The 24,937-nt window shown below is 43.6% G+C and overlaps 1 protein-coding gene across 1 annotated transcript in view; it reads left to right on the top strand.

Moving 5' to 3' along the window:
* Window positions 1-1,016: 1,016 nt before the first annotated feature.
* The window catches only part of TRPC7 (transient receptor potential cation channel subfamily C member 7), a 98,096-nt gene continuing 74,175 nt past the window's right edge, over window positions 1,017-24,937 (top strand). Inside the window, exons 1-2 of the mRNA XM_070457979.1 lie at window positions 1,017-1,091; window positions 3,212-3,394. Of these exons, the coding sequence (XP_070314080.1) occupies window positions 1,017-1,091; window positions 3,212-3,394 (258 nt within the window). The remainder of the gene's footprint in view (window positions 1,092-3,211; window positions 3,395-24,937) is intronic.

Raw genomic sequence — 24,937 nt, 5'->3', positions numbered from 1 at the left:
AGCAACATGAAAGGCATGTGTGACCTTGACAAGAACAGTCTCAGTGGAAGCAATGGCTAGAGTGTGAAAGTTTTGCTGAACAGGGTAAGAAATATGTAAGGAGGGCAACTATGAGTATACACAAGTCTAATGAGTTTTTCTACAAAATGGAACAGAAAACTAGAGTAGGAATTGGAGAGGGAAGTGGAGTCAAGAGGCATTTCTTATTAAGACAAGAGAACAGCAACATGTTTGCATGCTAAACCAGCAGAGGAAGGGAGAGATTAACAATGCAGGAAAGAGAAACGGAGAGCAGTACACGGGACTGATGCTGGGAGGAGGAGCTGGCCCTAGACAGGAGCAGGGGCAGTTCACCCAGAGTAAGAAGAGGGGAAGGAGTCCATGAGCACTGATGTATGAAAGCAGACGATGGGGATGCTGTGAGCGTGTGGAGCTTCTCTTCTGATGAGTTCTATTCTCCAAGCTAAAAGGAAACTGGGAGCGGGAGGAGGCTGGACAACAGGGTTGGAGAGGTCTGAAACGCTCGTTTGGGACAGGAGCACTGGGGACTCCCTGAGGCCGGAGGGGCTGAGTTTACAGCACGCCGACTCAGTGCAGGTGTGTGTTCTCCAGCCACGTTCACTGTGCAGAGGCGGGAGCAGAGCAGTGGCGAGTCAGACTCAACCAAAGTCTGGCTTTAATCCAGTGATGGGAACAGAACAAGAGGAAGGCAAGAGAACTGATGGGTGCAAGGATGATAATAAAGATTACCCACAAAACGGAAGCTCTGAAAGGAGGGAGACAGGGACCTGATGGGGGTGAAAACATGGTATGATCAATGGCTTGTAGGTTTGGTGAAACCAAAGGATTACTAGAATTGGGGTTCAGATGGAGAAAGCTGGACATATAGGAGGTAGTGGTCAGAGAGAAGCAGACCTAAAGTTGGGGGCATGGAGGAGCTTCAGTTATTGGGAATAACTAAGAGAATGAATGGCTGAGTTGGCACTCAGAATAACATCACTAAAGAAACTGTTATCATGGAAATGAGAGGGCAGGGTAATGGGAAGGACATCTTCTTCAATACTGAAACCACCGAGAACAGCAGCAGTTGGGTGAGTGACAGTGAGACAAGAGGCAAAATCTTCAAGGAAAGCAAGAAAGTAATCAGAGAGATGAGTCAGTGACCAGTATAAGGAAAAGTGGGTTCAACCTGTTAATTTATCTCCCTGAGTCTCAGTTTTCTCACTCATGAGTTGGAAATGCTGACAGTCCTTCTCACATGAGTATTTTGTAAGGCCTCAGTAAGATGATGCAGGTAGAACACCTGTCACCCAGTGGACCTGGCAGACTTCAGTATGCCGTGATATGAAATTACTTAAAAGGGCATCTGTGAAGTCTTGGGAATATGTCGCATCTCTCTGACTAAAGGTAAAAAGTGTGGCTGAAAGGCTCACTGAGCTCAGGGCTATCCCACTTTTCATAATCATCATAATCCCCAAGATGTGCGCCCATGGCTCTCCCCCTCTGTGGGAGGCTGGGCCTGGCATGACCCTCTAGTCTGCAGCTATCCACACCCATGTCATCTCCATCTTCCTGGCAGGCTGGTTTTGTCTCTTCCACCCACATGTAGGCACAAGGTGCGCTGCCTTCCAGACTGTCTAATTCAGACGGCAAAAGCAAACTGTTTTGGCTGCCCTGGCGTTTCTCTCTTTTTTTTTATGGCCCAGCTAGTAAAAAGCCCAGGGAAGTGAGTCTCTAATGTAATGGTACCTTCCATCCTGAACTGCACCAAACTCAGAAATGCACAGAGGCCCTGAGACGGCCCAGTCTCAGTTGCCCATGACAGTCTGCTGGAGCAGTCATCTTTCTACCCAGCATTTCCCAAACACCCTCCTTATCCCTAAATTATATATAAAAATGAAAAGCAGCCACTCTTGTAGGAAAACATTTTCTTGATCCTTTTCCTTTTCTTAGCTAACAGTCACTTGCTTCTTTCTCTAATACAAAAGGACATTTTGATGCAACAGTGCTGCAAGGAGAAACAAATCATTAATTTAGAAAAATGGTGGCATTCCTACAGTTTGCCAGGCTCCCATCTATTTGCTGAGGAATCCAGGGTCTGGAAAAGCAAAACCACACTCCTGTTTACCAACTAGTATTTATCACTCTCAGGGCTTTTGACGTTGATTAACACTGAAAGTGACATTTGGCTCTTGTGCTGCTTTCAAATAGACTCATTTCAACTAAGAAACCAATTAAAAAAAACCCTATAGGGGAAAATATTTTTGGTGAGGAGTGGTTTGAGGGTGACATGAAACATTCTTCTGTCCAACATTTTGGATCATTATCTGGAATTGAAGCAGTGTGTTTTAGGGAAGAGAGAAATTGGCACATCACAAGGAAAGGCAGTCAGCCTCTCAAGATAATTCAGAAAGGTGTGCCTCGGGAGGAGGAGAGAAAAACCCACAGGCAATTCATTAAACAAACAAAAAAAAAGAGGTCAAGGTCTGAAAATGATTATTCAACAGGCAAATAATTTAACATGCCATTTGCTGTACAAAAGGATATGTGCTAAGGAAAGGATAGTTAGATTTAAATTACATTTGATTTTTAAATTTATAAGCAGATTTTCCAGCACATTAAAACAAAGCACACCTGTGTACATTTTTTCCCCTCCAAATTTAGTATATCAGCTGAATCTTTCCAGCAAACTTCCTGCGTAGAACAGTTACCATCACAGATTGGTGGTAAATGAGTAAAGTGATATTCCCATCAGCCTTAAAAGTGCATCTCCTTATCACTCCTCCCTCAGATCAGGCAAGGGTAATTGCTGCTTTCAAAGAGCCCAGGGTGGGCTCTGGCAGGCACCAGAATCACTCAGAGAACAAGGTTAAAAGGTTAACCTTTAAGATTAAAAGACAGGTTAAAGACAGCTTCCTGGGTCTGTAAGTCTGCAGTGGGGCCTGGGAATCACAGTTATAGCACATCCAAGGTACTCTGATGCAGGTGGCCATGAACACAGCCTGACAAATCCTGGCTTAGAGAAGATGTCCTCTAGACTACTGTAGCAAGAGAAACGGCCCTGCCTTCTGGTTCCAGCACATTCCCTGGTTCCAGAGTGCTCTATTAAGCTCACATTTGGTGGACAGTTGCTGATCGACACTGCTGAGCTAGGCAAGTCCATTTGTGGGGTTCGGTGTGACACACCCCTGATTTCTCTTTATTCTGTTAGAACGATTACAGGAAGTTATCTATGCAATGCAAGGATTTTGTGGTGGGCGTGCTGGACCTATGCCGAGACACAGAAGAGGTGGAAGCGATTTTAAATGGTGACGTGAACTTCCAAGTCTGGTCCGACCACCACCGTCCGAGTCTGAGCCGGATCAAACTCGCCATTAAGTACGAAGTCAAGAAGGTAAGCTTCCCCACCTCTCCTGGCCTTTCTACCTCCAGGGTTGCTGGCCGACCTTTGTGCTCACACATATTTTGTTCCCACAAGAGGATGGTGACAATAGCAATTACCCGACTCGCCTCTAGACAGGGGAACCTCCAGCCTTGCCCGACTGCTCAGAGCTCCTTCCTCCACCCCCAGCCCACCAGGAGAGAGAGATGATGACAGTCATTCTATGAACAGGCTTTGAGCCTGGAGAATAAAAGAGGAGATGTTTAACCTCCAAACTACTGGTGAGGACCGGGTTACAGTGAATGCTGCCATCAGCTAGCAGGCCAATTCTCAAGTTTTCATGAAAAAACATACCACTCAGTTCTTTCAACAGCACTTACTGAGCTTTCTCTGTGTGCCTGGGGACTTGTGTAGAAAACGTCTTAGTGCAGAGGCTTTGTGGGATCCATGGTTCTGAGTGGCTTAGAGGAATTTCACTCTCAAGGCTTATGAAAGGCTTTAATAGGAAGCATGATTAGACTTCCAAAAGAGTAAGTCCTACCTCCTCAATCAACCTCAAGGTGTCTTTAATGGCCACTGGCACCCAGGAGCCCTCACAGCCACAGTGGCTGGTCAGACTGAGGTCCTAAGGAGCAAGATTCAATTAGAGTTCCACTCTGGATGTACTCTGGATTTTATAGAATCTGCTCTTATATTAGTTGGCATCATTCATCCTGATGAAAACCGCAGAGCTCCAAAGATCCGTGTGCTTCAGTACCAACTGTGCTTTCCAAAGAAGCAAAATGGCTGATCGGTCTTTAAGGGTTGTTTTTTCCCATCTATTTTATAGGGTGACTACTGGGGGTATTCCCAATACCTCCAGATGGGCTTCTTGGCATTTTTCTTCTTGTCTGCTTATCTTAATTTGTGTGAAGTGAACCATTCTTCAACAACAGTATATGGTATTCATCTAGAGAGAGCTTCTAAGTGTGATAAAAAATCTTCCTATCCTTTTAAATTTAATAATAATAAAAAATTCTAGGAAAAAATAGCTTTTTTCAAAGACTGTGAGTCCTGAAGATAAAATTGATAAGCCATGGGAAAGGTAGCCTTAGATAAATATTCAAAAGCATAGAGCTATGGGAGGGGAGGAGTCAGGCTGCAGTTTCAAGTATGTACAATCCTACTGACCGAGTGTAGGGGAACTCACGTTTTAGCTTATCTCAAGAGCTCGCTGAGACTGTTCACCAAAGCACAGCAAGCAAGCGTTTCCTAAAGGTGCTGAGATATTCATGGTCTTGGAGTTCAGAGACACCCTGCCGTAGAGAGTGCATGTTATGGTGGTAATAGGCTTAAGTTTCTAGCATTTCCTTTCTTCCCCAAGCCATGGTATTTTCCTGTCTTCTAGCACAGAGTGAAAGGGGAAGATGTATTTGACACCCCAAAGAAAAGAAGATGCTTGATATTTGTAGATTAGCATTCACAGTTTTGGCTCTTCACAAACAATCCCAACAGCCCAGGAAATGCAAGCATTCACCATATTTCTGAAACATAAATCCAAATCTCCCAGCAAACCAGTCCCTGAGGGTGCATCCTTCAGCTAGTCCACACTATGGCCACCACTTCAGAGCCTATATGTTCCTCCTCATTGTCAACTGTCAAGTACAAAATGGTGCTGGTGATGACTGAGAAGAAAAAGTGAAACACTATAAGTGTGACAGTTTTGGTCAGAATAAAAAGGTTTTGTGAGGGAGATTATTTATTCTAGTGATATTAGGAGAGTCATAGAGGTCTCAAGAAATACCCATCATGAATGTCAAGAGTCTACTGCAATCCATAGATAGGAAGACGATAAATGACCTGCATAAAACATCAACCTTGCTCCCTTCAAAAATCTCCGATAGGTTAATTCTCTCAAATCACATATAGCATCATGCTACATAGACAGACGCAGAGTTTTCCTTGACATTTATTCTATCGTGAATTACCAGCAAAAATACCTAATATTTTCAAATCTTATTAATATTGTAATGAGATTTCATTTTTAATTTATGAACTTTAGCATGCTTGCATGGGCACGGTCTAACCCTGGGTCTTTGAATTATGAAACCAACAATACCAAGGCCTATTTACACCTGACATATATATGAGTCTTCAGGCTAGAATATAAAACCACAAAAAAAAAAATCCTAGAACTTGCCATATATGAAAGCAAACAATTAATTCAGTGATTAAAACAAACTAATTATTTTTGGCAGTTCCATGAGCTGCTGATAGGTCTGACTTAAAAAAAAAAAAGGCTTTATGTTCAAATAAACTTAGAGACCTTGAGTTACACAGAGTCAAAGAGATTTCTTTGCTTAAAGACATTATAGAGCCTTGATCATGCACTGCTACTCTAAAAGAAGAAGAATACAATACGTATTACTGGACTGTGATACTCTCTTTCTCATGGAGCTTCTGGTTAGACTAGTTTTCCATGTAACAGCCTCAATATTTATGAAATGCATAAATCTGAGTGGAATGGGTGCTGCTCTGTGGCTGGTACTGCACCCCAGATCACATCCTTCATCTGAATGTTTGCCTCTCCTCAGGCATCACCCTAATGTCTGGTCCTCTGGCTGCCTCGGCCATAATGTCAGCCTCCATGAGATAAAGACAATTATCCCACCATGACACAAGGGACCACTTAGGAAAGAAGGATGAAGAGAGTGTCAGGAGATTTCTAGCATGATTCTTACATTTAATGGCCACACAGTCTTGGATAAGTTCTTGAAGCTCTTTGAGTCTCATTCCCCTTCTGAAAAATAGGTGTATAAGCTTTTGCTTCACAGGATTTTCTATGAACTTTCAAAGGAACTGATATGAGAGGAAATGCTCTGTAAACTGCATAGGTCTCTACAGCTCCTCAGGCAAGCATCATCGTCATTCAGCGATGCTCACCCTTCTTTGGAACTGGAGGCGTTCTTTTATCCCCAGAAACACTCTCTAGCTGTCCTTTGTTATCTCCCTGACTCTTTGTGACCCCATGGACAGTAGCCTACCAGGCTCCTCTGTCCATGGGATTTTCCAGGCAAGAGTACTGGAGTGGGTTGTCATTTCCTTCTCCAGGGGATCTTCCCGACCCAGGGATCGAACCCGGGTGTCCAGCATTGCAGGCAAACGCTTTACCGTCTGAACCACTAGGGAAGCCCATTCTATCTTCTAGAATACTAGAAATGTCCCCCTGGGAAAGGACATCATCCCTATAACCTAAAACTCCTCTCCCAAAGACCAAAAGGCCTTGTGAGGATATGGTTGTTCTCCATGACTTCTGCCTTAATAGGGGGACTCAGCAACCCCACTGTGTTAGAAAGGCAGTGTTGGAGAAGTGGCTAAGTGGGTACCCTTATAGGTTAATCACTGTCCAACTACTCATTAATGGGGTCACTTAGGTTATACAATATACATGTACAGTATACATACAGGCCTTCGTGTTCTCCCCCACAGTCAATCTGGCCGTCTCCTCCATTTCTATCTTTGACCCCAGGGAACTACGCATAAATGTCCTTCTTAAAGACTGTCCTCTCCCCTTGCAGAGCAACTCTAAATAAATGCTTAGGGACCCTGAGCCTCACCAGCTGGAAGGACCTAATCAGTCTCTGAATCCATTCAGGTTCAACTGGGCCCAGGCTACATCCATAAAGAAAGCCCATTGTCTGGAACATGGTCACTGCTGAGTGACTCGTCACAGAGACTGAGATACAATCCTTAGTGCTCCTTTTAACATGTCCAACTGAAGACTCACATCTAGGTCCTTCACTCTTATCCCCCACCCATCTTTCCTCTTTATTGCTTCATTTCTAGACTTACAGGGATGCTATTTTCCTTTCTTCCCCTTGTGTCATCCCTTCTTTCTTCCTGACTTCAGGTCTGCCTTGATGAGGATCAGGTAAACTTCCATTCACTCTAAGAACTTTGTAGGCATGGGTTTTCCAGGCTCAAAGTGCCCAAGGAGAGTGATACAAGAGATCCAGAAGGTTCTACTATGCACAAAAGAGACCTTAACTCCACCAGTAAAAGAGATGCAGGCCTCCTTGGACATAATTAAGCAAAAACTTCCACCAAAAAAAAAAAATAGAAATACATCAATATTTTGTCCAAAATTGTATTAGTGTCATTGCAGAAAGCATTATTATTAGGCAATATCACCAATAAGGGTGGTTCATTTAACCTACAAGTTGTTTTAGCCCCAGTCTATGAGCCTTATAGACACTGATTAGCCTGCCAAAGATCCTGGGGAAAGGAAGACACAATCTTGCCCTTAAGGAGCTATCAGTGCCGTGGGTAAGGTACAGATATATATGCTATCACCATAAAAGCAATAGCCTCTGTACTCAGCTAGCTGAGCAAAGTACAGTTCATAGCAGTTACCTTTTTCAGACTTCCAAGTGGCCCTGAGTTCTAGCCTCTTGACACAAGACTTGATTTGGAGGATGTAATCATGGTCCTTCCAACTTATGAGACCCACCCACTCTCCTCTAGAAGCAGCTCCACTCAGCTGAGCTTCCAGATCCCAGAATTTCAGAGGTATCCCCCTGGCAGACTCCGCCAAGCTCCTAGGTAATTCTTAGCCCAGAAATCTAGTGTCACATAAAATAAAGACCTAGGAAAGGACTATAGGAGATGAAGAAGACCTCAGGTGGAACCCTAACTATCCCCACTTAGTAACACTTTTCCCTTTTGCTTCACATAGCACGCTATACTAAGGAAATAGTATCCCCTGTGATCTGCACTCACTGGCTCACTCCTCATTTCATTAGCATCTACCAATGTCTACCACATCACCAGCTCTGTGTTCAGCACTAGAGACTGAGAAGCCCCAAGCCTTTCCCTTGAGGGGGACATGGTAGCTATAGATAGAGATGTGTGAACAAAGGGTCACCATCCTGTCTGAGCAAGGTACACAGGATTAAGAAGGGGGGGATGGGGGTCAGAGGAAGCACTGACCAGCTCAGTCTGGACATCAGGAGAAGTTTCCCAGACGTGGAAGTGCTTGAGGTGGGGATTAAAGGATGAGAGGTGCTGGATGGGATGGAAATTTAGGTAGAGAGAGGTTAAAGTTAAAAAACCTAAGAAAGAGTGGCACATTTAGGAAAGAAACATGTTTATAGGAGGATGTGACTGAGGCTGTACTACTGTGGGAAAGGAACAAACTGCAAAGCTTGTCAGAAGCAGATCCTCGAGGGTATTACATGCTATGCACAAGCTTGGCCCTTATCCTTCCAGCACTATCCTATAGAATTTTCTCTGATGATGGAAATGTTTTGTTTCCTATTGTCTAATATGGTAGCCACTACCACATATGGCTACTTAGCACTTGAAATGTGGTTAATGTAATTATGAAACAGAATTCTTTATTTTTCATTAATTAATTAAAATTTCAATAGGCAATTGTGGCCAGTGGTTACCGAACTAGACAGTATGATGGTATACCCTCATTCATGCAGTCAACAAGCTTTCACTGAGTGACTATGAAGCATGCTGTGCTAATCACTGAGGCTGTGGTATAGTGACTGAAACTGGCATGAAGCTAACCATTGTGAGGAAGACAGGTATTAGTCAAAACAGCACACCAGAAAAGTGTAATATTCCAACTGAAATAGTGTTACAAAACAGAAAAACATGACTTTACAACTTCTAAAGACAGATACAACCTAATTGGGGAAGTCAATAAAGACTTCTTGGAGGAACTCATGAGAAAAGTTAACCAGAGGTAGTGAGGGTATTTCTGGCAGAAAGAACATGTTCAAAGCTGTTCAGAGCATGCACAAAGGCCCTGTGGTGAGAAGAAATACAGCATGTAAAAGGAACTGAAAGAATGTGAATGTGACAGATTCAAAGGCATGAGGAAGAACAGGAGTGGGGTGAGTCTAGAGAGGCAGACAGGAACCAGACCAGGCAGAGGCTTGTAGACCATGCAAAAGGATTTTGTTTTTGTTCCTTTTTTAGGAATAATAGGAATCCATTGGAGGATATTAATCAAGATGGTTGTAAAGATTAGGACAGAAAGCCTCTGAGAAATGCTAGAAGGCAAAAAGGGTAGGTGTGGATGCAACATAATTGTTGAGCAAAAGGGACAGACTATTAATCAAGGCAGGTGAAGTTATACAGTGTTAACAAGCAAAACCAAAGCTGTATTGGCTATTAACAAAAAAAAAAAAAAGCTTTATTTATCACTCATCATTGGACAGCAAGGAGATCAAACCAGTCAATCCTAAAGGAAATCAACCCTGAATATTCATTGGAAGGACTGATACTGAAGCTGAAACTCTAATACTTTGGCCACCTGATGCAAAGAACTGACTCACTGGAAAAGATCTGATGCTGGGAAAGATTGAAGGCAGGAGGAGAAGGGAGTGACAGAGGATGAGATGGTGGGATGGCATCACCGACTTGATGGACATGAGTTTGAGCAAGCTCCGAGAGTTGGTGATGGACAGGGAAGCCTGGAGTGATGCAGGCCATGGGGTCGCAAAGAGTCAGACACGCTGAGTGACTGAACAACAACAGTAATCACTCATCCTATTTTCATCTTGCAACAGAATTCAGAGAAATTCACTCAGGAACCCAAAATGATAGAATAGCCACCACCTCAAATATTTCCACCCTGTCAAAGGGAAATGAGAGGACAGACCCTGGAGGGTCTCATATCAGCAATTAAACACTTCCACCTGGAAGGGACACACGGCGCTTCTGCTTACAACTCATAGACAACAATTAGTCACATAACCCACCCTGCCATAAGCAGGCCAGAAAGCATTGAATAGTCCTGTCATGCATTTGAAAGGAGAAAAAAAAAAGAGCTATTTGGTAAATAGCACTAATGACCACCAACAGGAAAATATTTGAGGAAATTCATATTAAGAGCATCTTCACCTCTGTAAATAGGAAGCAGAATCACCCTCTGAAGTAGAAGGCAGCCTGGAAAAAAAAAATTCTTTTTAAGGTTTGGGAAGGGAATTCTCTGGTAGTCCAGCAGTTAAGACTTTGTCTTCCAGTGCAGAGGGTGTGGGTTCAATCCCTGCTCAGGCAGCTAAGATCTCATATGCCTCGTAGCCAAAAAACCAAAAAACATAAAACAGAAGCAATACTGTAACAAATTCAATAAAGACTGAAAGAAATGGTCCACGTTGAAAAAAATGTCTTCAGAAAAGTTTGGGAAAAATTCTGTAGGAGATGGGAGAGAGAGCTGAACAACAGAGCCAACAGTGCAGCCAACATTAGAGATTATAAATTCTTTGGCAACAGCCTGTGTTCTTAAAAAAAAAGAAAAGAAAAATCTCTACAAAAGATGGAAACGTATGAAGTCAATGTCCTCCATGAACCTCAATTCCCTGCTGTGAACTTCAAGATTCTTTCATGGACATGGAGCCCAGAAGTACACAAAATGTGCCCATAGGGCACAGCACACAGGTTCCGTCAGAGAACGCCAAGGTGGGAGGGGCAAGCTCAGAGGGAAGAGGCATGGGGGGACATCCCACCCACATCTCCGCCCTGTCTAACGTTGGGCCAGGGCCTCTAACAACAGCAGAAGTCCCTTTTGCTTCTTTCTGCAAAAATTCACCATCTTGTGCACATTTTACAGTCGTATCGTAAGTTGGCCCATTATTCTACCTGGAAAAAGTCCCGTGAGGAGATGACAGAAACTGTTGCGTAGCAATTTATAGCGGCCAGCAGTGTGCCTGCTCACATTCTCCACTTACTAAATACGTGGCATTAGGAACTAAAAGGTACTTGATCAGCTGGCTGACAGGAGCCCCGTGGATAAGGCCGATGCTCCTCCAACCCTCAAGAGCCTCCTGGCCTAAATCTGTGCTGGGAGAGACCATGAGGCCCAGCAGTAGATGCACAACTGGCTGAAACCCTTCCCCTGGTGTGGTGACCACAGGCAGGGACACCAGAGAGGGCAGCTGACCTCTGCTGAGGTTCAGAGTCATTTCTTCCGTCTGCAGAGAGCACAGGGAATGTGCGGACGCCAGGGCTTTCTAAAGGACGTCTGCGAGGCCAGTCAGACACTCAGATGCTCTGAGCAGACTTTCTCCCGCTGGGTTCTCCTGCTGAGGCATCATTGTGAACAGATGCTCAGAGTTAAGAAGACAAGAACTGTCACCAACACAGTCTGGCTGGTCAGACACCACCCCAGACTGTGCTGCAGGATGCCCAGGAGCTGTCAAACACTATTGGCATCCACTGGTATCGAAAACATCAATCAGCGTGCTCTCTGGGGATTCTTCTCAGAACTTTTGAGGTCCTAGCCTGGTCACACGGCGCAAAAACAACCAACGTCCATTCATCTCTTGGCTCAGAGGGGCTATCTCTGGCCTTGGAAAAGTAGTTTTGTTTTTCTCAAGCAGCAACCTTAAGAAGGACTAATGCAAGTATGTGTGTACCCCTTTTCTTCCTGGAAAAACTCTTGAGAGAAGAAAAATAAATGCTGTTGGGCAGCAGCTTACTGTTGTGGCTGGAAACCTGACTACATATGTGGGACCACAAATCCCAAGTCCTTCATTTACCAGACAGGTGGCTTTAGATATTTCATCTCTGGGGCTCAGTTTTCTATTCCGTACAATGGGAACAAATAACAGTACCTATTAAATAATAATCTATGTTTATTAACCCATAATATAGCTTTATTTTGGGGGGCTCCAAAATCACTGCAGATGGTGACTGCAGCCATGAAATTAAAAGACGTTTGCTTAAAAGAAAAGCTATGACAACCTAGACAGCATATTAAAAAGCAGAGACATTACTTTGTCAACAAAGCTCCATCTAGTCAAAATTATGCTTTTTCTAGTAGTTATGTATGGATATGCGAGTTGGACTATAAAGAAAGCTGAGTGCCTAAGAATTGATGCTTTTGAACTGTGGTGTTGGAGAAGACTCTTAGGAGTCCCTTGGACTGTAAGGAGAACAAACCAGTCAATCCTAAAGGAAATTAGTCCTAAATATTCATTGGAAGGACTGATACTGAAGCTAAAACTCCATTACTTTGGACACCTGATGCAAAGAACTGACTCACTGGAAAAGACCCTGATGCTGGGGAAGATTGAAGGCCGGTGGAGAAGGGGACAACAGAGGATGAGATGGCTGGATGGCATCCCTGACTCAATGGACTTGAGTTTGAGCAAGCTCCAGGAGTTGGTATTGGACAGCGAAGCCTGGCGTGCTGCAGTCCATGGGGTTGCAGAGTCAGACAAGACTGAATGACTGAACTGAACTGAACTGAATATAGTTAGAACACAGTACATAATGTTAGCTAATAGAAACTATATGCCATGTTGTTCTTAAAAGCAGAACCTATCCAGAGGACAAAACCAGTTTCTCTCAACCTCAGCACTATTGACATTTGGGGCCAGATGACTCTTCACCATGGGCACTGTCTTGTGTATTTCAGGATATTTAGCAACATCCCTGGCCTCTATCTTAGGTGCCAGTAGCACCCTCCTCGCAAGTTGTGTCAACCAAAAATGTCTCCAAGACATGGTCTCTAAAATCCCTGGGGGAGGGCATGGAGACAAAATCATTCCCTGTTGAGAATCTCTGGGATGGTTTTGGGATCAAGGCTATAACCCCTTTACTGTAAACCACTGAGGACAGGGACTGCAGTTCTCTGAGGATGCACGGCATCTGTAGACCAAATAGATCAAAATCAAATGCAGTGTATCTCTCTGGAACAAACTAAGTTCTCCTACTTAGCTGCACAAAGGAACCACCTGGCTACTTTGTAAAAAAACAGCAAAGTCAGTGCCCCAGCCACAGAGCTTCTAATCCAGTTTTCCTGGGTGGGAGCCCAGAGACTGTGTTTTTTGAAAGACTCTCTAATGATTCTAAATTTTGTAAAGACTGAGTTCCTGGTAGGTGGGACCTCTCCTCATTCATCTTGGTCTCTGAAGACAGGAACTAGTACTCTCTCTGCACATAATAATGTGCAGGCTCTGTGGTGAGCAGATGAATAGACAGGTGGGAGTAAAGTGTGAAGACACAGGTCTCACTGCACTCCATACATCTGTAATTCCCCCGAGGACCAAAAAATCCATACAACAGAATTCAGCTGATGTTCCAGGCTGGCCTGAGAATATGGGGCCCTCATCCCATTGCCTCCACTGCTTACCTGGGTCCCATCTGGGTTTGTAACTCTGGGAAAGAGCTCTGACTCTGCAGAGAAGCCCTCACAATGGTTCATGGCCTGGCAGTCTCAGGGATGGAGACGAGTGGTGGGTGGCTTTAGGGTGGCCCTGCACATCAGGGAGAGGCAGTGGAGCCTCTGTCCTCCATAGAGGAGCTCAGAGCTTCATAGAGGAGCTTCAGTGGAAGAGCTCCAGACTGGGTCTGAGGAGTGCTCCTCTGCTCCCCGGCCTGAGTTTCAGACCTGCCCCCACACTGTGCCTGGCTCAGCTTTGAGAGGAACAAGCAGAGCATGCAATGCGTCCTCTCTGCCCTTCCTCAGGCCTGCTGCGATCTCTCACACAGCTTTCTCTAGAGAGCAAATACTCCTGCACATTTGCAAAAGAGAATTCAGTTCCTCCAAGTCCACATAACCAGACAAGAAACTACTGTCTTTTTGGCTATTTTGCTGCCTTTTGTTCAGCTCTTTGAATGTATAAATATTTGCATGAAAGGATAATCCTGTTAAGCATTTTTCTTCTTCTCGGTGCCATGTAACCTTAGGTTGCGTGCCTTTCCTTATACCCATCATGAACTGCATCTGTGAAGGTATTCAGAAGCTGATTATTTATTACATTCTGATTTAGGGACTAACAAGAAGAGAGGAATTTGAGGAGCACTCAAGGAAGGAACATAAATCCCCACTGCCTCCAAGAAATAGATGCAAACCAGATCCATTTACTAACCAGCTTGTCTTGTGGAAAGGACAAAAGCCATTTTCAAACTGTCACTTTTATCCCAGAGTCTAATAGATCTTAGAAATTAGTCATCCCCCCCACCCCCGGCCAAGGACCTGTAACTAACTCGAGTAATCAAGCTAAAGACCAACTACACATTTCTGTCTCATCATTTCTGTACTAAATGCTCATATATGGATTCAGAGTCTTAATGAGCATTTGATCTGTTATATATTCCTCCCATTATGTACCATAATGCATTACTCTTTTATTAACATTCATCTGCCTAAGGTCACTTGCAAATTTCTTGATGGAAGGGGAGTTTTGTGAACATAATTGTGAATAAAAATCTTTGCTTAATAGAGATGCTTTGATTTATATAATCCAAGCCTTAGTCCTATCTTGTCTGGATTACTACAGCAGCCTCCAGCTGACCACCTGCCTCTGCCCTCACCCTCCCCTTCTCCTCACCAACACACAGAAGCAACAGTCAGAGAACTTTCTAAAATAGATCTCATCAGTCCCCACTTAAATCTTCCATCTACAAGTGAATAAGAAAGGCACAGTCCCTGCCTCCAGGGAGCTGTGAGTCTAACAGGCATCGCTTCCAGAAGCAGAGCTGGAGACAAGGGTCCCTGTGCAAGTGAGTGAGAAGCCTGCAATGAAAGGCAGAAGGAGTCCACGGCAGGAGCAGCCAGGCTGAGGTGTGGTCTCAGGGAAGCCTCCGTGAAGAGCACTGCAGGCGTACTGCCGTGTGAGTCCTCCTCTCATCAGTCACTCTCTAGCTCCATGCCCACTCTTAGAGGAAATATCATTTGTCGTTTGTTTACTTGTTTCCTGTCTATTTCCCTCACCAGGGTAAGCTCGATGGTGGCGGCTCTCCACTGTATTCCTAGCCTGGAGCAGACCCAGGCAGGTAGAATATTCTCAAAAATATTTACTGAATAAGTGATTGACTGAGTTTTCATCCAGTTTTTAGTTTTCTCAAATATGGCAAAATCCCATGTTTAAGGTGAGATACATTCCTAAAAGCTGTGTAGGAAATTCTCAGGATTCTCTTGAGAAATAAAATGAGATCAACAGGAAATGAGCCCATGATGACCTGTTACACATTAGGCATTATTTGTTTCATTCCTAAACTCCTATAACTATGGGCACAGAGTCCATGGCAACTCAACAGCATGATTAATGGCCTTAAGAATGAAAAGAAAGAAAGGTCATTTAAATACAAAATACCATTGTTTGATTAATACAGTTAGTAGTAATTTGGCCAGCAAGCTGCATCCTGAAGAAATTACAAATCAATTAATCTTTTTATACGTAGTATTCCATAATAAAACCACCCAATATATCATCATCTGACTGCTTTGCTTGCTCCCTCTCTGGTAAGGTTTTAGCTCTTCCTGAACTCACAAGGCAGACTTGTGAGCCTGAAGGAGGGAGTAATCATGTGACACTATTATCCGCTAAATCTGTAGACATTAAAAAGCTAAGACCCCAGTCCCTGTCATCAGAAGCTTACATCCTCAAGGGCTCCACACTTCTGACTCCAGTCCTTTGTCTAATGAGAAAAGCAAAGATTCATTCAGGCCAAAACTGTTGCGGGAAATCCTCACAGAGGCAGAGGAGGTAGATGCTTAGTCAGATCTTGGAAGGTGTGTCAGAGGGATTCCAGATGGAGAAAACAGTGGGGCAGAGGACAAAGCTGTGATAATGTCTGCAGAATCAGAGGTGGTCGGGTCAGGGCACAGGAGAAGAGAGGATGTGGCAGAGGGGACCGAAGCAGGGCTGGGTGGCGGGGAGGTTAGGAATGGGAGGAAGTACAACCCACTGGGGAAGCAGGGCCACCTCTGATGGGCTGTGAAGAGGTCGTGCTGAAGTGCACAGCCTTCATTCTGTAATGGAAAGGGGATCCTGGAGTTGTCTTCACAGTTTACCTTCACAATTTTACTTATTATACAAATAGCATTTTAACAATAAGAAGAATAATTAAAAGGAAAAGAATAGTCTACAATTACATGCCCCATATATCAATTGCTTTTATTTGTTTACATCTTTCCCATTCTTTCCCAGAGTAGGCATGTATTTACATACTTATAGCTATAGGGTAAATAATCTTGTGATTGAACTTACCTCGCATTAAAAAATAAATATTTTTCTATTTTTTATTTAATTATCATGTTTATGTCAGCATAAGATTGATATATATCATTGTTTCAATCTTCTCTATTGGTAAACATTCACTTTTTATATATTTATATTTTACTATCATCTCCATATATATCACTTTCTTTCCTTCTTTTCTGTTATTTCTGAAAACTGGGTTTCTGACAGTGAGGCTATTATGTCACAGATATTTGTGAAACACACTGCAAAATTATTTTCCCGGAGGGCTACACCATTTTTCAATGTCAACAATATTCTACAGCTAAACTGGCTTCATCAATACTTTGCAAGCATTAAGTATCATTAGGATTTTTCCTCTAAGAGATGTAAAGTACTATCTTATGCAAATTTTAAAATTCATTCCTCTGGTCACTAGGCAGACGAGCATTTTCTATGTGAATTCCCCCTGTGCACAGCCACTCATTACACCACACCACCAATATCCTTTAGTATTTCCATACTGAACCCTTGATCTTTTCCACATTAATGTGGATGGTTCCTGTGCAATATAGAACTTCTTACACATTTTGTGCCAAGTCAGTGGTATGTCAGGACTGTAGGTAGCCTTGCTTCCATAAGACAGTTCGAGTAGCACGATGATGTTTATACGAGAACAAGGCCTAGCTAAGATGCTTCTGGAGGAGTCCAGGGGTTCCAGGGGAAGTGATGACGGCCTAAATATAACAAGGCAGTAGCTATGATCTATAAAGACAGAATCTGTACAGCGGTTACTTTGGAGGTAAAAAACAGGACTTTGTAATCCATGGCACAAGCTCAGCATAGAAGCTTCTGTGGGAGGCTGGCCTACCAAAGGATAAATTGCTTTACTCAGATTCTAAGTTGCCCTAACAGAGACTTCATTTAGGTGAGGGATGGAACTGGAGGCTATTTAGGAGCTTGGAGGACTCTGCAGAAGGATGGAATAGCTCAGAGCCAACATGGATGGAGGGAAGACTAGGCAGAGGACAAGGAAAGAAGAACCAGGACCCAGAAGGCAAGGAGAGAAGATACTCAGAAAGAAGGCACGTAGAACAGCTTAGAGACGCTCTCTCACATTGAGTGCCGGTCCTGTTCCCGCTCACCATTTGCATGCTGCATCCTCATAGCAGTCTCAGTCATCTTTTTCCTATTTTAATGATGAAGGAAACAAGGCCCAGAGAGGGATAATACGTCACTGAAAATTAGGCAACTGGTAAGCAGCAGGCAGGGAGTTCAACTTACACACCTGGTCCCAAAGCCTGTGCTCTTAACTACCACACTGTGCTGGGACCCGCAGGACTAAGACAAGCTCTCCTGGCCTAGGAGGCTGTGAGTGGTTTCCCCAAAGAGGAAGACAAGGGGGACAGTAAAGCCAAAGAACTGGACACCCTTGCCCCAGTCCACATGCCGTGAGCATGAAGGCAGAGCGGCACGAGAAGCCGGAGGAGGGGTCTGGCCAAATAAGCTAACAGGGCCAAGCTCTTCAGGGGTACTCGCCCTCTCTCCGGACCCTCAGCTTCCCCCTCCTATCCAGTTTCCTCAGACTATTTTTAGGGGATGCACAATAACGCTTAATTTTCTGAGGAAGGACCCTCATTCAATGGACAAAAAGGAAATGTTTTAATGTTTACTCATTCAGAAGCTGCTTTTAGTGACCATCAGGCTGAAATTTAGTAAAATTAAGACCCATCAGGGAGGATTTATAAAAACAAAGTTCCAACAGCCAAATCCATTAGCACTAGTTATAGGTCTTTAGCTGACAATAGACTACTGCCCAGAGAAAACTGACATGAGGGTGGGAGACCTATACATATACACACGTGTAATGTTCTGTTACACTTGTATACTCATCAACAGTACACCCGTATCCTAAAGGATATGTTACATGGCTGTTAAAGACTTCTTCCTGAAATAACTGACTCCCTTTCAGATAAAGCACTAAAAACCAGACCTTTCCACATGACACGGAAAAAATATTTTGCGTGGGGTAGTAGTAGATACTCTTGAGCTGTGGCGTGAGACAGCTGGGGTGAGCCTGGGCAAAACACTTAAGTTTGTTTTTCCTTCATCTGTAAAGCACAGTAATAATACTTGCTTACAAATTTCCAGTACATAGTAAGCATTGGATAAATGTGGGCAACTAGCACATTACAAATGTTATCTTTCAGGAGTTATTCTGATCTGTAGCAGGTACTAGTAGTGAGGAACTGGCTGCATATTACCTGGTTGGCAGGCAAGGCACAACTCACTCCAAGTTGTTATATATGATTACTAGAAAAAAAGTTATCTAACTATAATCTGTTCTGACAGAATTATTATTTTATTATATTATTAAAATGTTACATATTATACATGTATGTATAAACAACATTAAGTATGTAATTAGTAAAGAAGCCTGTATAACCAGTATGAATTTGCTTCATGACTCTCTCATCTTAACTGCTACTTGGTACAGATGAAGCTCTGGAGTGAGAGTGCCTGAGCGCATCACATCCCGGCTGTGTGATCTTAGATGAGTCACTTAGCCTCTCTTATGCCTGTTTCCTCATTTGAAGAAAAAAAGAAAGTTAATCATTATATCTATATCATAGGATTACTGTGAATATTAATCATTTTTAAATGTTTGGTACATCATAAATGCTCAATAAATATTGGCTTTTATCATTTTTAAATTTTTCTAAAACATGTCAAATCTAAGCCAGTGTCTCCTACCGGGGCTTCCCAGGTGGCTCAGTGGTAAAGAATCCCCCTACCAATGAAAGAGATGCAGGAGACTGGTGTTCAATCCCTGCATTGGGAAGATCCCCTGGGGAAGGAAATGGCAACCCACTCTAGTATTCTCCCCTGGGAAATGCCATGAACAGAGGAGCCTGGTGGGCTACAGTCCGTGGGGTCACAAAGAGTCGGACCCAACTTAGCAACTGAGCATGCACACACATCTCCTACCCAGGTTGCCAGGAGATCCTGCCTCAGTCAGTCCAGGGCATCCTCCCCTGTGTCACATCACAGTCCTGAAGACGCACCTGTGTACCCAAAAGGGGCTCTTGGCCTGTGCCCTTCTTTGTGTGGACACCCCCGAAACCCCTAATGCCCACTGACCACCTCCATCTGTCCACAAGCTGTGACTCAATCTTATTCATTCAATACTTTGTTTTTTGAGCACTGTATCCTGGATACTATAGCCAGTACTGGGAATACAATAGTAAAAACAAAACAGACAAGAATCTCTGCCTTCATGGAGGTCCAGTAAAGCAAGACTGCTAGGCCAGACCGGTGCCAGAACCCTCTCCTGAACTCCCATAAAGAAGCCCCTTGGCCTGGGTCAGTACACATAGCACTCTGATAGTCCCTATTTGGGGGTCCTTCTGCCTCCAGTGCAGACAGTTCATGCAGACTCTGATATCTACACCCCACAGAAAATTCCCAAAGCCCACTCTCCTCTCCTGGACTCGAAGTATTTCTTCACCACCAGGTACCCTCCCCTCTGCTTCAGTGGGCCTTGTTCTGAGAAAAAGGTCAGCATAGGAGCTTCAGAATCATTCCTAAAGCCCCCAGGAACTGTGAACTTCCTCCTGAGCCAGGACTACTTGGCTCTTCCAGAGCCTTCCTGGCCATATCCACAGAAGGTAGAAGGCAAACCACCACTCATTCTCCTGTGATGAGCCTTTAGCCAACAAAATAAGACAGGCTCCTCTCCAGGCAGGTTATTCAGTGGTACCCAGTGGTACAGAGGGGGTTAAGGGAGAAGCTTCAGCAGGCTGCACCTGGGTTATAGAACCATCAGCGGGAAGGAAGACATAGAATAGACTCATGGATCTGACAATCAAAAGAAATTCTGAGACAGCCATTTCAGTAGGGTTCAGGAGCCAGGCTTCAGATGGTCGGGGAGCCACGGGGAAGATCAAGAACAGAGGTGGGAGCCAGCTGAGATTAGATGGGATGCTTCTTCCTCAGAGAAGGACGGGAGTGTAGAATAAGCATCATGGCAGAGAAGAGTGAGGACCAAAGAGGGAGCTCTTGTCCAACAGCTCAGTGACCTGGGGATGAGTCAGAGTGTTCGAGAATGATGGTGGATTCTGTAACCTCTCCTCTCCCATCTCCCCAAGAGCAAGGAAGGGGCATTATTTGGCTCAAAAAGATGTATTTCTGCTCAGAACTGAGCTTCCCTCAGCTGAACAAGAGGCCAAACCAGTGGAAAGACATCACATTTCTTTCCATGTCTATTGGACTTCTGATAATCTGTTCTTGCCTACTTCACATCCTGCCTCTCTCCTCTTGGTTCACTGTGATCCAGCCCACTGGCAGTCTCATTCTTCCTGAAACACACCAAAGTTTTCTGTAACTGCCCTGACCAGAGACTTTCCTCTGCTTACCACTCAGTCCCTTCCTATCCTTTTACCCAAGTCTCTGGGCTCCCTTTCTAGACCCTCAGAGCTTAGGGCTAGTGTCTTTGCTATACATTTGACATTACAGTGACTCGAAGTTATCAAATCTGGCATGGAAGAAATGTAAAAAGTCTCCTGCATAGCTCCAGATGGCTTTGTAAATTAAATTAAACCCACAACTGGCCCAGGAACTTTCCCCATCATAATTACATTATTGATCATTAACATTTGAAGAGGTTGCACAATGAATCCTGGACACTGCAATAAATTATCATTGTCTACTGGGCAGGTTCCATGAATCAGGTGCCCCGGAGCCTTCTGAGACTGCCCGATGATGTAATTTAAATGATGCTGTTTTTGCTCTTTGGTAAATGAGAGGACAGCAGGGGCAGAAGTGGGGGCAAGTGTGTGTGTACATACAGTCTACACTATGGGCGCCTGGCCCAAATATCTAATAGTGAAAGTCTATTACAACTCTCTCTAGCTCCCAAGGTACTCTGCTTTTCCAAGTCATTTTCAGTTTCCATCTTAGTATGATGCAAGACCCCTTCAGGAGCCCCATTTCCGATCACGCCCCAATGGTCCATTCACCCTGAGATGCCTACACCTCTCCTGACACACCAGGCACTAAGGCATCACTAATAATCATAACAACAACAGCAATATTTTGTTAAGTGCTTCATCTGTTTCCTTCACCATGTCAAGTGTTTTGAATACATTCATTCAGTTTAAGCCATTAATACTGTCACCCCCATTTACAGATGAAACAGATTCAGTTCAGAGGTGGAGTTGAGCTGTAAATCAAGATCTATCTAACCCTCAAGCCCACTCTCTTTGCTGCTACTTCTCCTCAGCATGCCCTTCCTGACCCTCTCGGTGGCCTGGTTATGGCCTTCATGGCTCAGCTGAAGAATCGCTCCTCCAAGAAGCCTTTTTTCATTATCCTTCCACATCCCCTCCTGGGTTGGGTGCCTCTTCTCTGCATTTCACAGCATTAAGGGCTAACCCTGTCATGGCACTGACTGAACTACACTGAATTTCCTGCTAACCTGTTTCCCGATGTAGACGTTGAGAGTCATGAGAACAACATTGAGAGACATTATTTGCAAACTGTGTGTTCCTGGTATCTGGCTCAGTAGGTATTTTCTGGATGGATGAAAGGATGGATGAATGGATGAACATAAACTTATGTACACAGAGATATAACCTTAAATAGATCATGATCACTTATGAGGCTCAGTTTCCATTTCTGAAGAATATGAACATAGTTAAAGAGAGATTTTGTCAGAGGGTGATAAAAACCAGTGTGACCAAAATTAACTCAACCCATCAAGAAATTTTCTATATGTATCATGAGTCCCTGAATGGCAAAGGAGACCACTGCCTCTTCAAATACCAAGGACCTGTGCATTTGTTGCTGGATATTCATTCCTCTCACTAAGGGGACCTTTGCACTGATAGCTGAATCAGTGACATCTAAGAACAGAGAGCCAGCAATCACCTGCCTAACCAGACTATGCTTCCGCCAGAAATAAATGCTGCATGTTTCCCAGTGCTTGGGGTGTGATGAATATTCACATTTTTGAGCAAAGTGAAAGCAGCAAGGCTGGAAGTCTTGGGTGACAGCAGGCACCAAGAGAAAAGAAACCAACATTGACTAATTATCTAGCAAAGGTATGTGCCAGGCTCTTCATCTATGTATGAATGTCCTTTCAAGTATCAGAGGGTAGAAATAAGCAGTATGACACATGAGATTAGGAGACATCCTTTAAAAGTTTAATGTATGCTCTAGATGGGAAAAATTATGGTGGTTGTTGGAGAGGGGGTGCTCATAATAGACACACCCTATTGTTTGCATAGGGCCCAGAACCATATGAAAAAGAACATGAAGAATGTCTACACGGGGTTTAACTTTGTTAGTCAGGTTGGTGCTAGAAGGTGGAAGAGTAGAAGGAAATTTTTAAGGAAAGTCTGAAAGAAAAATTCCTAGAAGGGAGAAGTCTGGGCAAGACTGAATGTGAGGGGTAGGCAGGAGATCAGGGCTCAGCAGATGGTGGTCCTTGGATCTCCCTTGGCCTCCCCAAAAGCCAAGATGAACTGTGTGTAGGGAGCAAAGAGTACTGGCTCATGATTTAACACCTCTCTCCATCCAGCTTTCAGAAGGCTAATTCACAAAGTCAAATGGAGATGAAAAGAAATATAACAAGTAGTCCTCCACTTCTTTCTGAATGGCACAGTGGGTAGACTCTGCCTGCAATGCAGGAGACACAGAAGATCCAGGTTCAACCCCTGGATGGGGAAGATCCCCTGGAGAAGGAAATGGGAACCCACTCAATTATTCTTGCCTGGTGAATTCTATGGATGGAGGAGCCTGGCAGGCTACAGTCCACGGGGTCACAAAGAGTTGGACATGACTAAGCATAAACACAAATGAATGAAAGAATCGTCCACTTAAGAGTCATCAGAAGCAGAATCATGCAGGCCTGAACCCCGAGAAGGAGAAACTACAGAACAACGAAAGGCATTACTATACCTCAGGTATCACTTTTCAAAGACTCTGTTGGAGTGCTGACCTTAGAAAAGATGAAAAGAGACAGCCATTTCTGAAGTCAAAAGATGGAGATCTTTCTCTGCTGAGAAACCAGATGCTTCACATGAGAAGGAGACATCCCAGGTCCCAAGAATTTAGCACCCACCACCCGGTGGGAGCCCAGCAGCAGAACTACAGGAGAAAGTCAGCCCCTGAGAGCAGAGCAGAGAACAGAAGGACAGACTCACTCTTCAGAGGCATGGACCAGCCAGGAGGTGTCCATGCGAGCAGAACAAGAGCCCAGAGAGCTTCGGGTGGGGCAGCCAGAGCAGGCTCCAGAGGCCCAGGGCCACGGTGCCTATGCACTGGACCAGTCACCGAGGGATAGTTCAGAACACATTTAGTGACAGGTGGTGTGACTTGTGTAGAATACCTGAACCCAAGAGAAATACATAGGACGAGGTGATCATTAAAAAAAAAAAAAAAAATCCCTGCCGTCTAGCTTGAAAGGGCTACAGATTTAGCTGCAGCTAAAGAAATGGGAATTAACAAGTTCCCCAAAGGCGAAGGCCTTGACCATACCGCTCACTGTTGTGTTCTCCATGTCTGAAAATGCTTGGTGCATAGATCAGTCAGCACTTACTATCTGTCTGGTGGGAAGATGCAAGCACACCTACTATTGCAGCTAGGTTTGCACTCACCAGCTGCCAAGATCTGGAACATGGGGGTTACAAACATGCTATTTCTAATTCTTGAACCAATGGCTATGTCATTATTTCAGCATTTCTCGTTATCATCAAAATACTGGTAACCCAAACGTTCTGTAAGTGTTAAGAATTCAAAATTTCAAATTTAAAAAAGTGACAAAATCCTAAGTATGTTTCAAATATAAAACTACATACAAATAAAAGTATCAAGTAAAACAAATATATGGGCAAAATACAAGTTACACATATATCAGCAATATATTTGTAGAAGAGAAATTAACTTTGAATGCTTATTTTTAAATAATTACATAAGAGTAAAATACAAAGTGTGACTTTAAAAAGTAAAGTGTATCAAATAAATCACTGCAGAATTATATGTACATTTCTCTGCAAGAGAACCCTGGAACTTTGGAAATCAGACAAAAAAGTTACAGATAAACTCAAGATATCTCCCTCTGATTCCTTCATCTGCAACTGACCTAATATTTTTGATAACTGGAGAAGAAAATCTTCTTGAAGAATGTAGGATCACTTCACCTTACCACTTACTACTAGCTCCATCAACCTAGGACTGTAATTTTTTATTGGCTGAAAGCTGTGTTTTATATTTCAAGAAAGCAATCTAGTCTATCTTTGCCTTCTTCTGCTTAGTTAAATATAAATGCTGATTTTCTATATCACTATCAATACCTTTGGATGATATTTCTCCTGGAATCAAGATTTCTGGGAAAAATATCAATAACCTCAGATATGCAGATGACACCACTCTAAAGGCAAAGAGGAACTAAACAGCCTCTTGAAGATGAAAGAGGAGAGTGAAAAAGCTGACCTTAAAACTCAACATTCAAAAAACTAAGATCATGGCATCTGGTCCCATCACTTCAAGGAAAATAAATGGGGAAACAATGGAAACAGTGATAAACTTT

The sequence above is a fragment of the Odocoileus virginianus genome, chromosome 3, assembly GCF_023699985.2.
Source record: "Odocoileus virginianus isolate 20LAN1187 ecotype Illinois chromosome 3, Ovbor_1.2, whole genome shotgun sequence".
NCBI classification, from domain to species: Eukaryota; Metazoa; Chordata; class Mammalia; order Artiodactyla; family Cervidae; genus Odocoileus; species Odocoileus virginianus.
The sequence above is the reverse complement of the archived record's forward strand: the minus strand, read 5'-3'. Positions and strand labels throughout refer to the sequence as shown.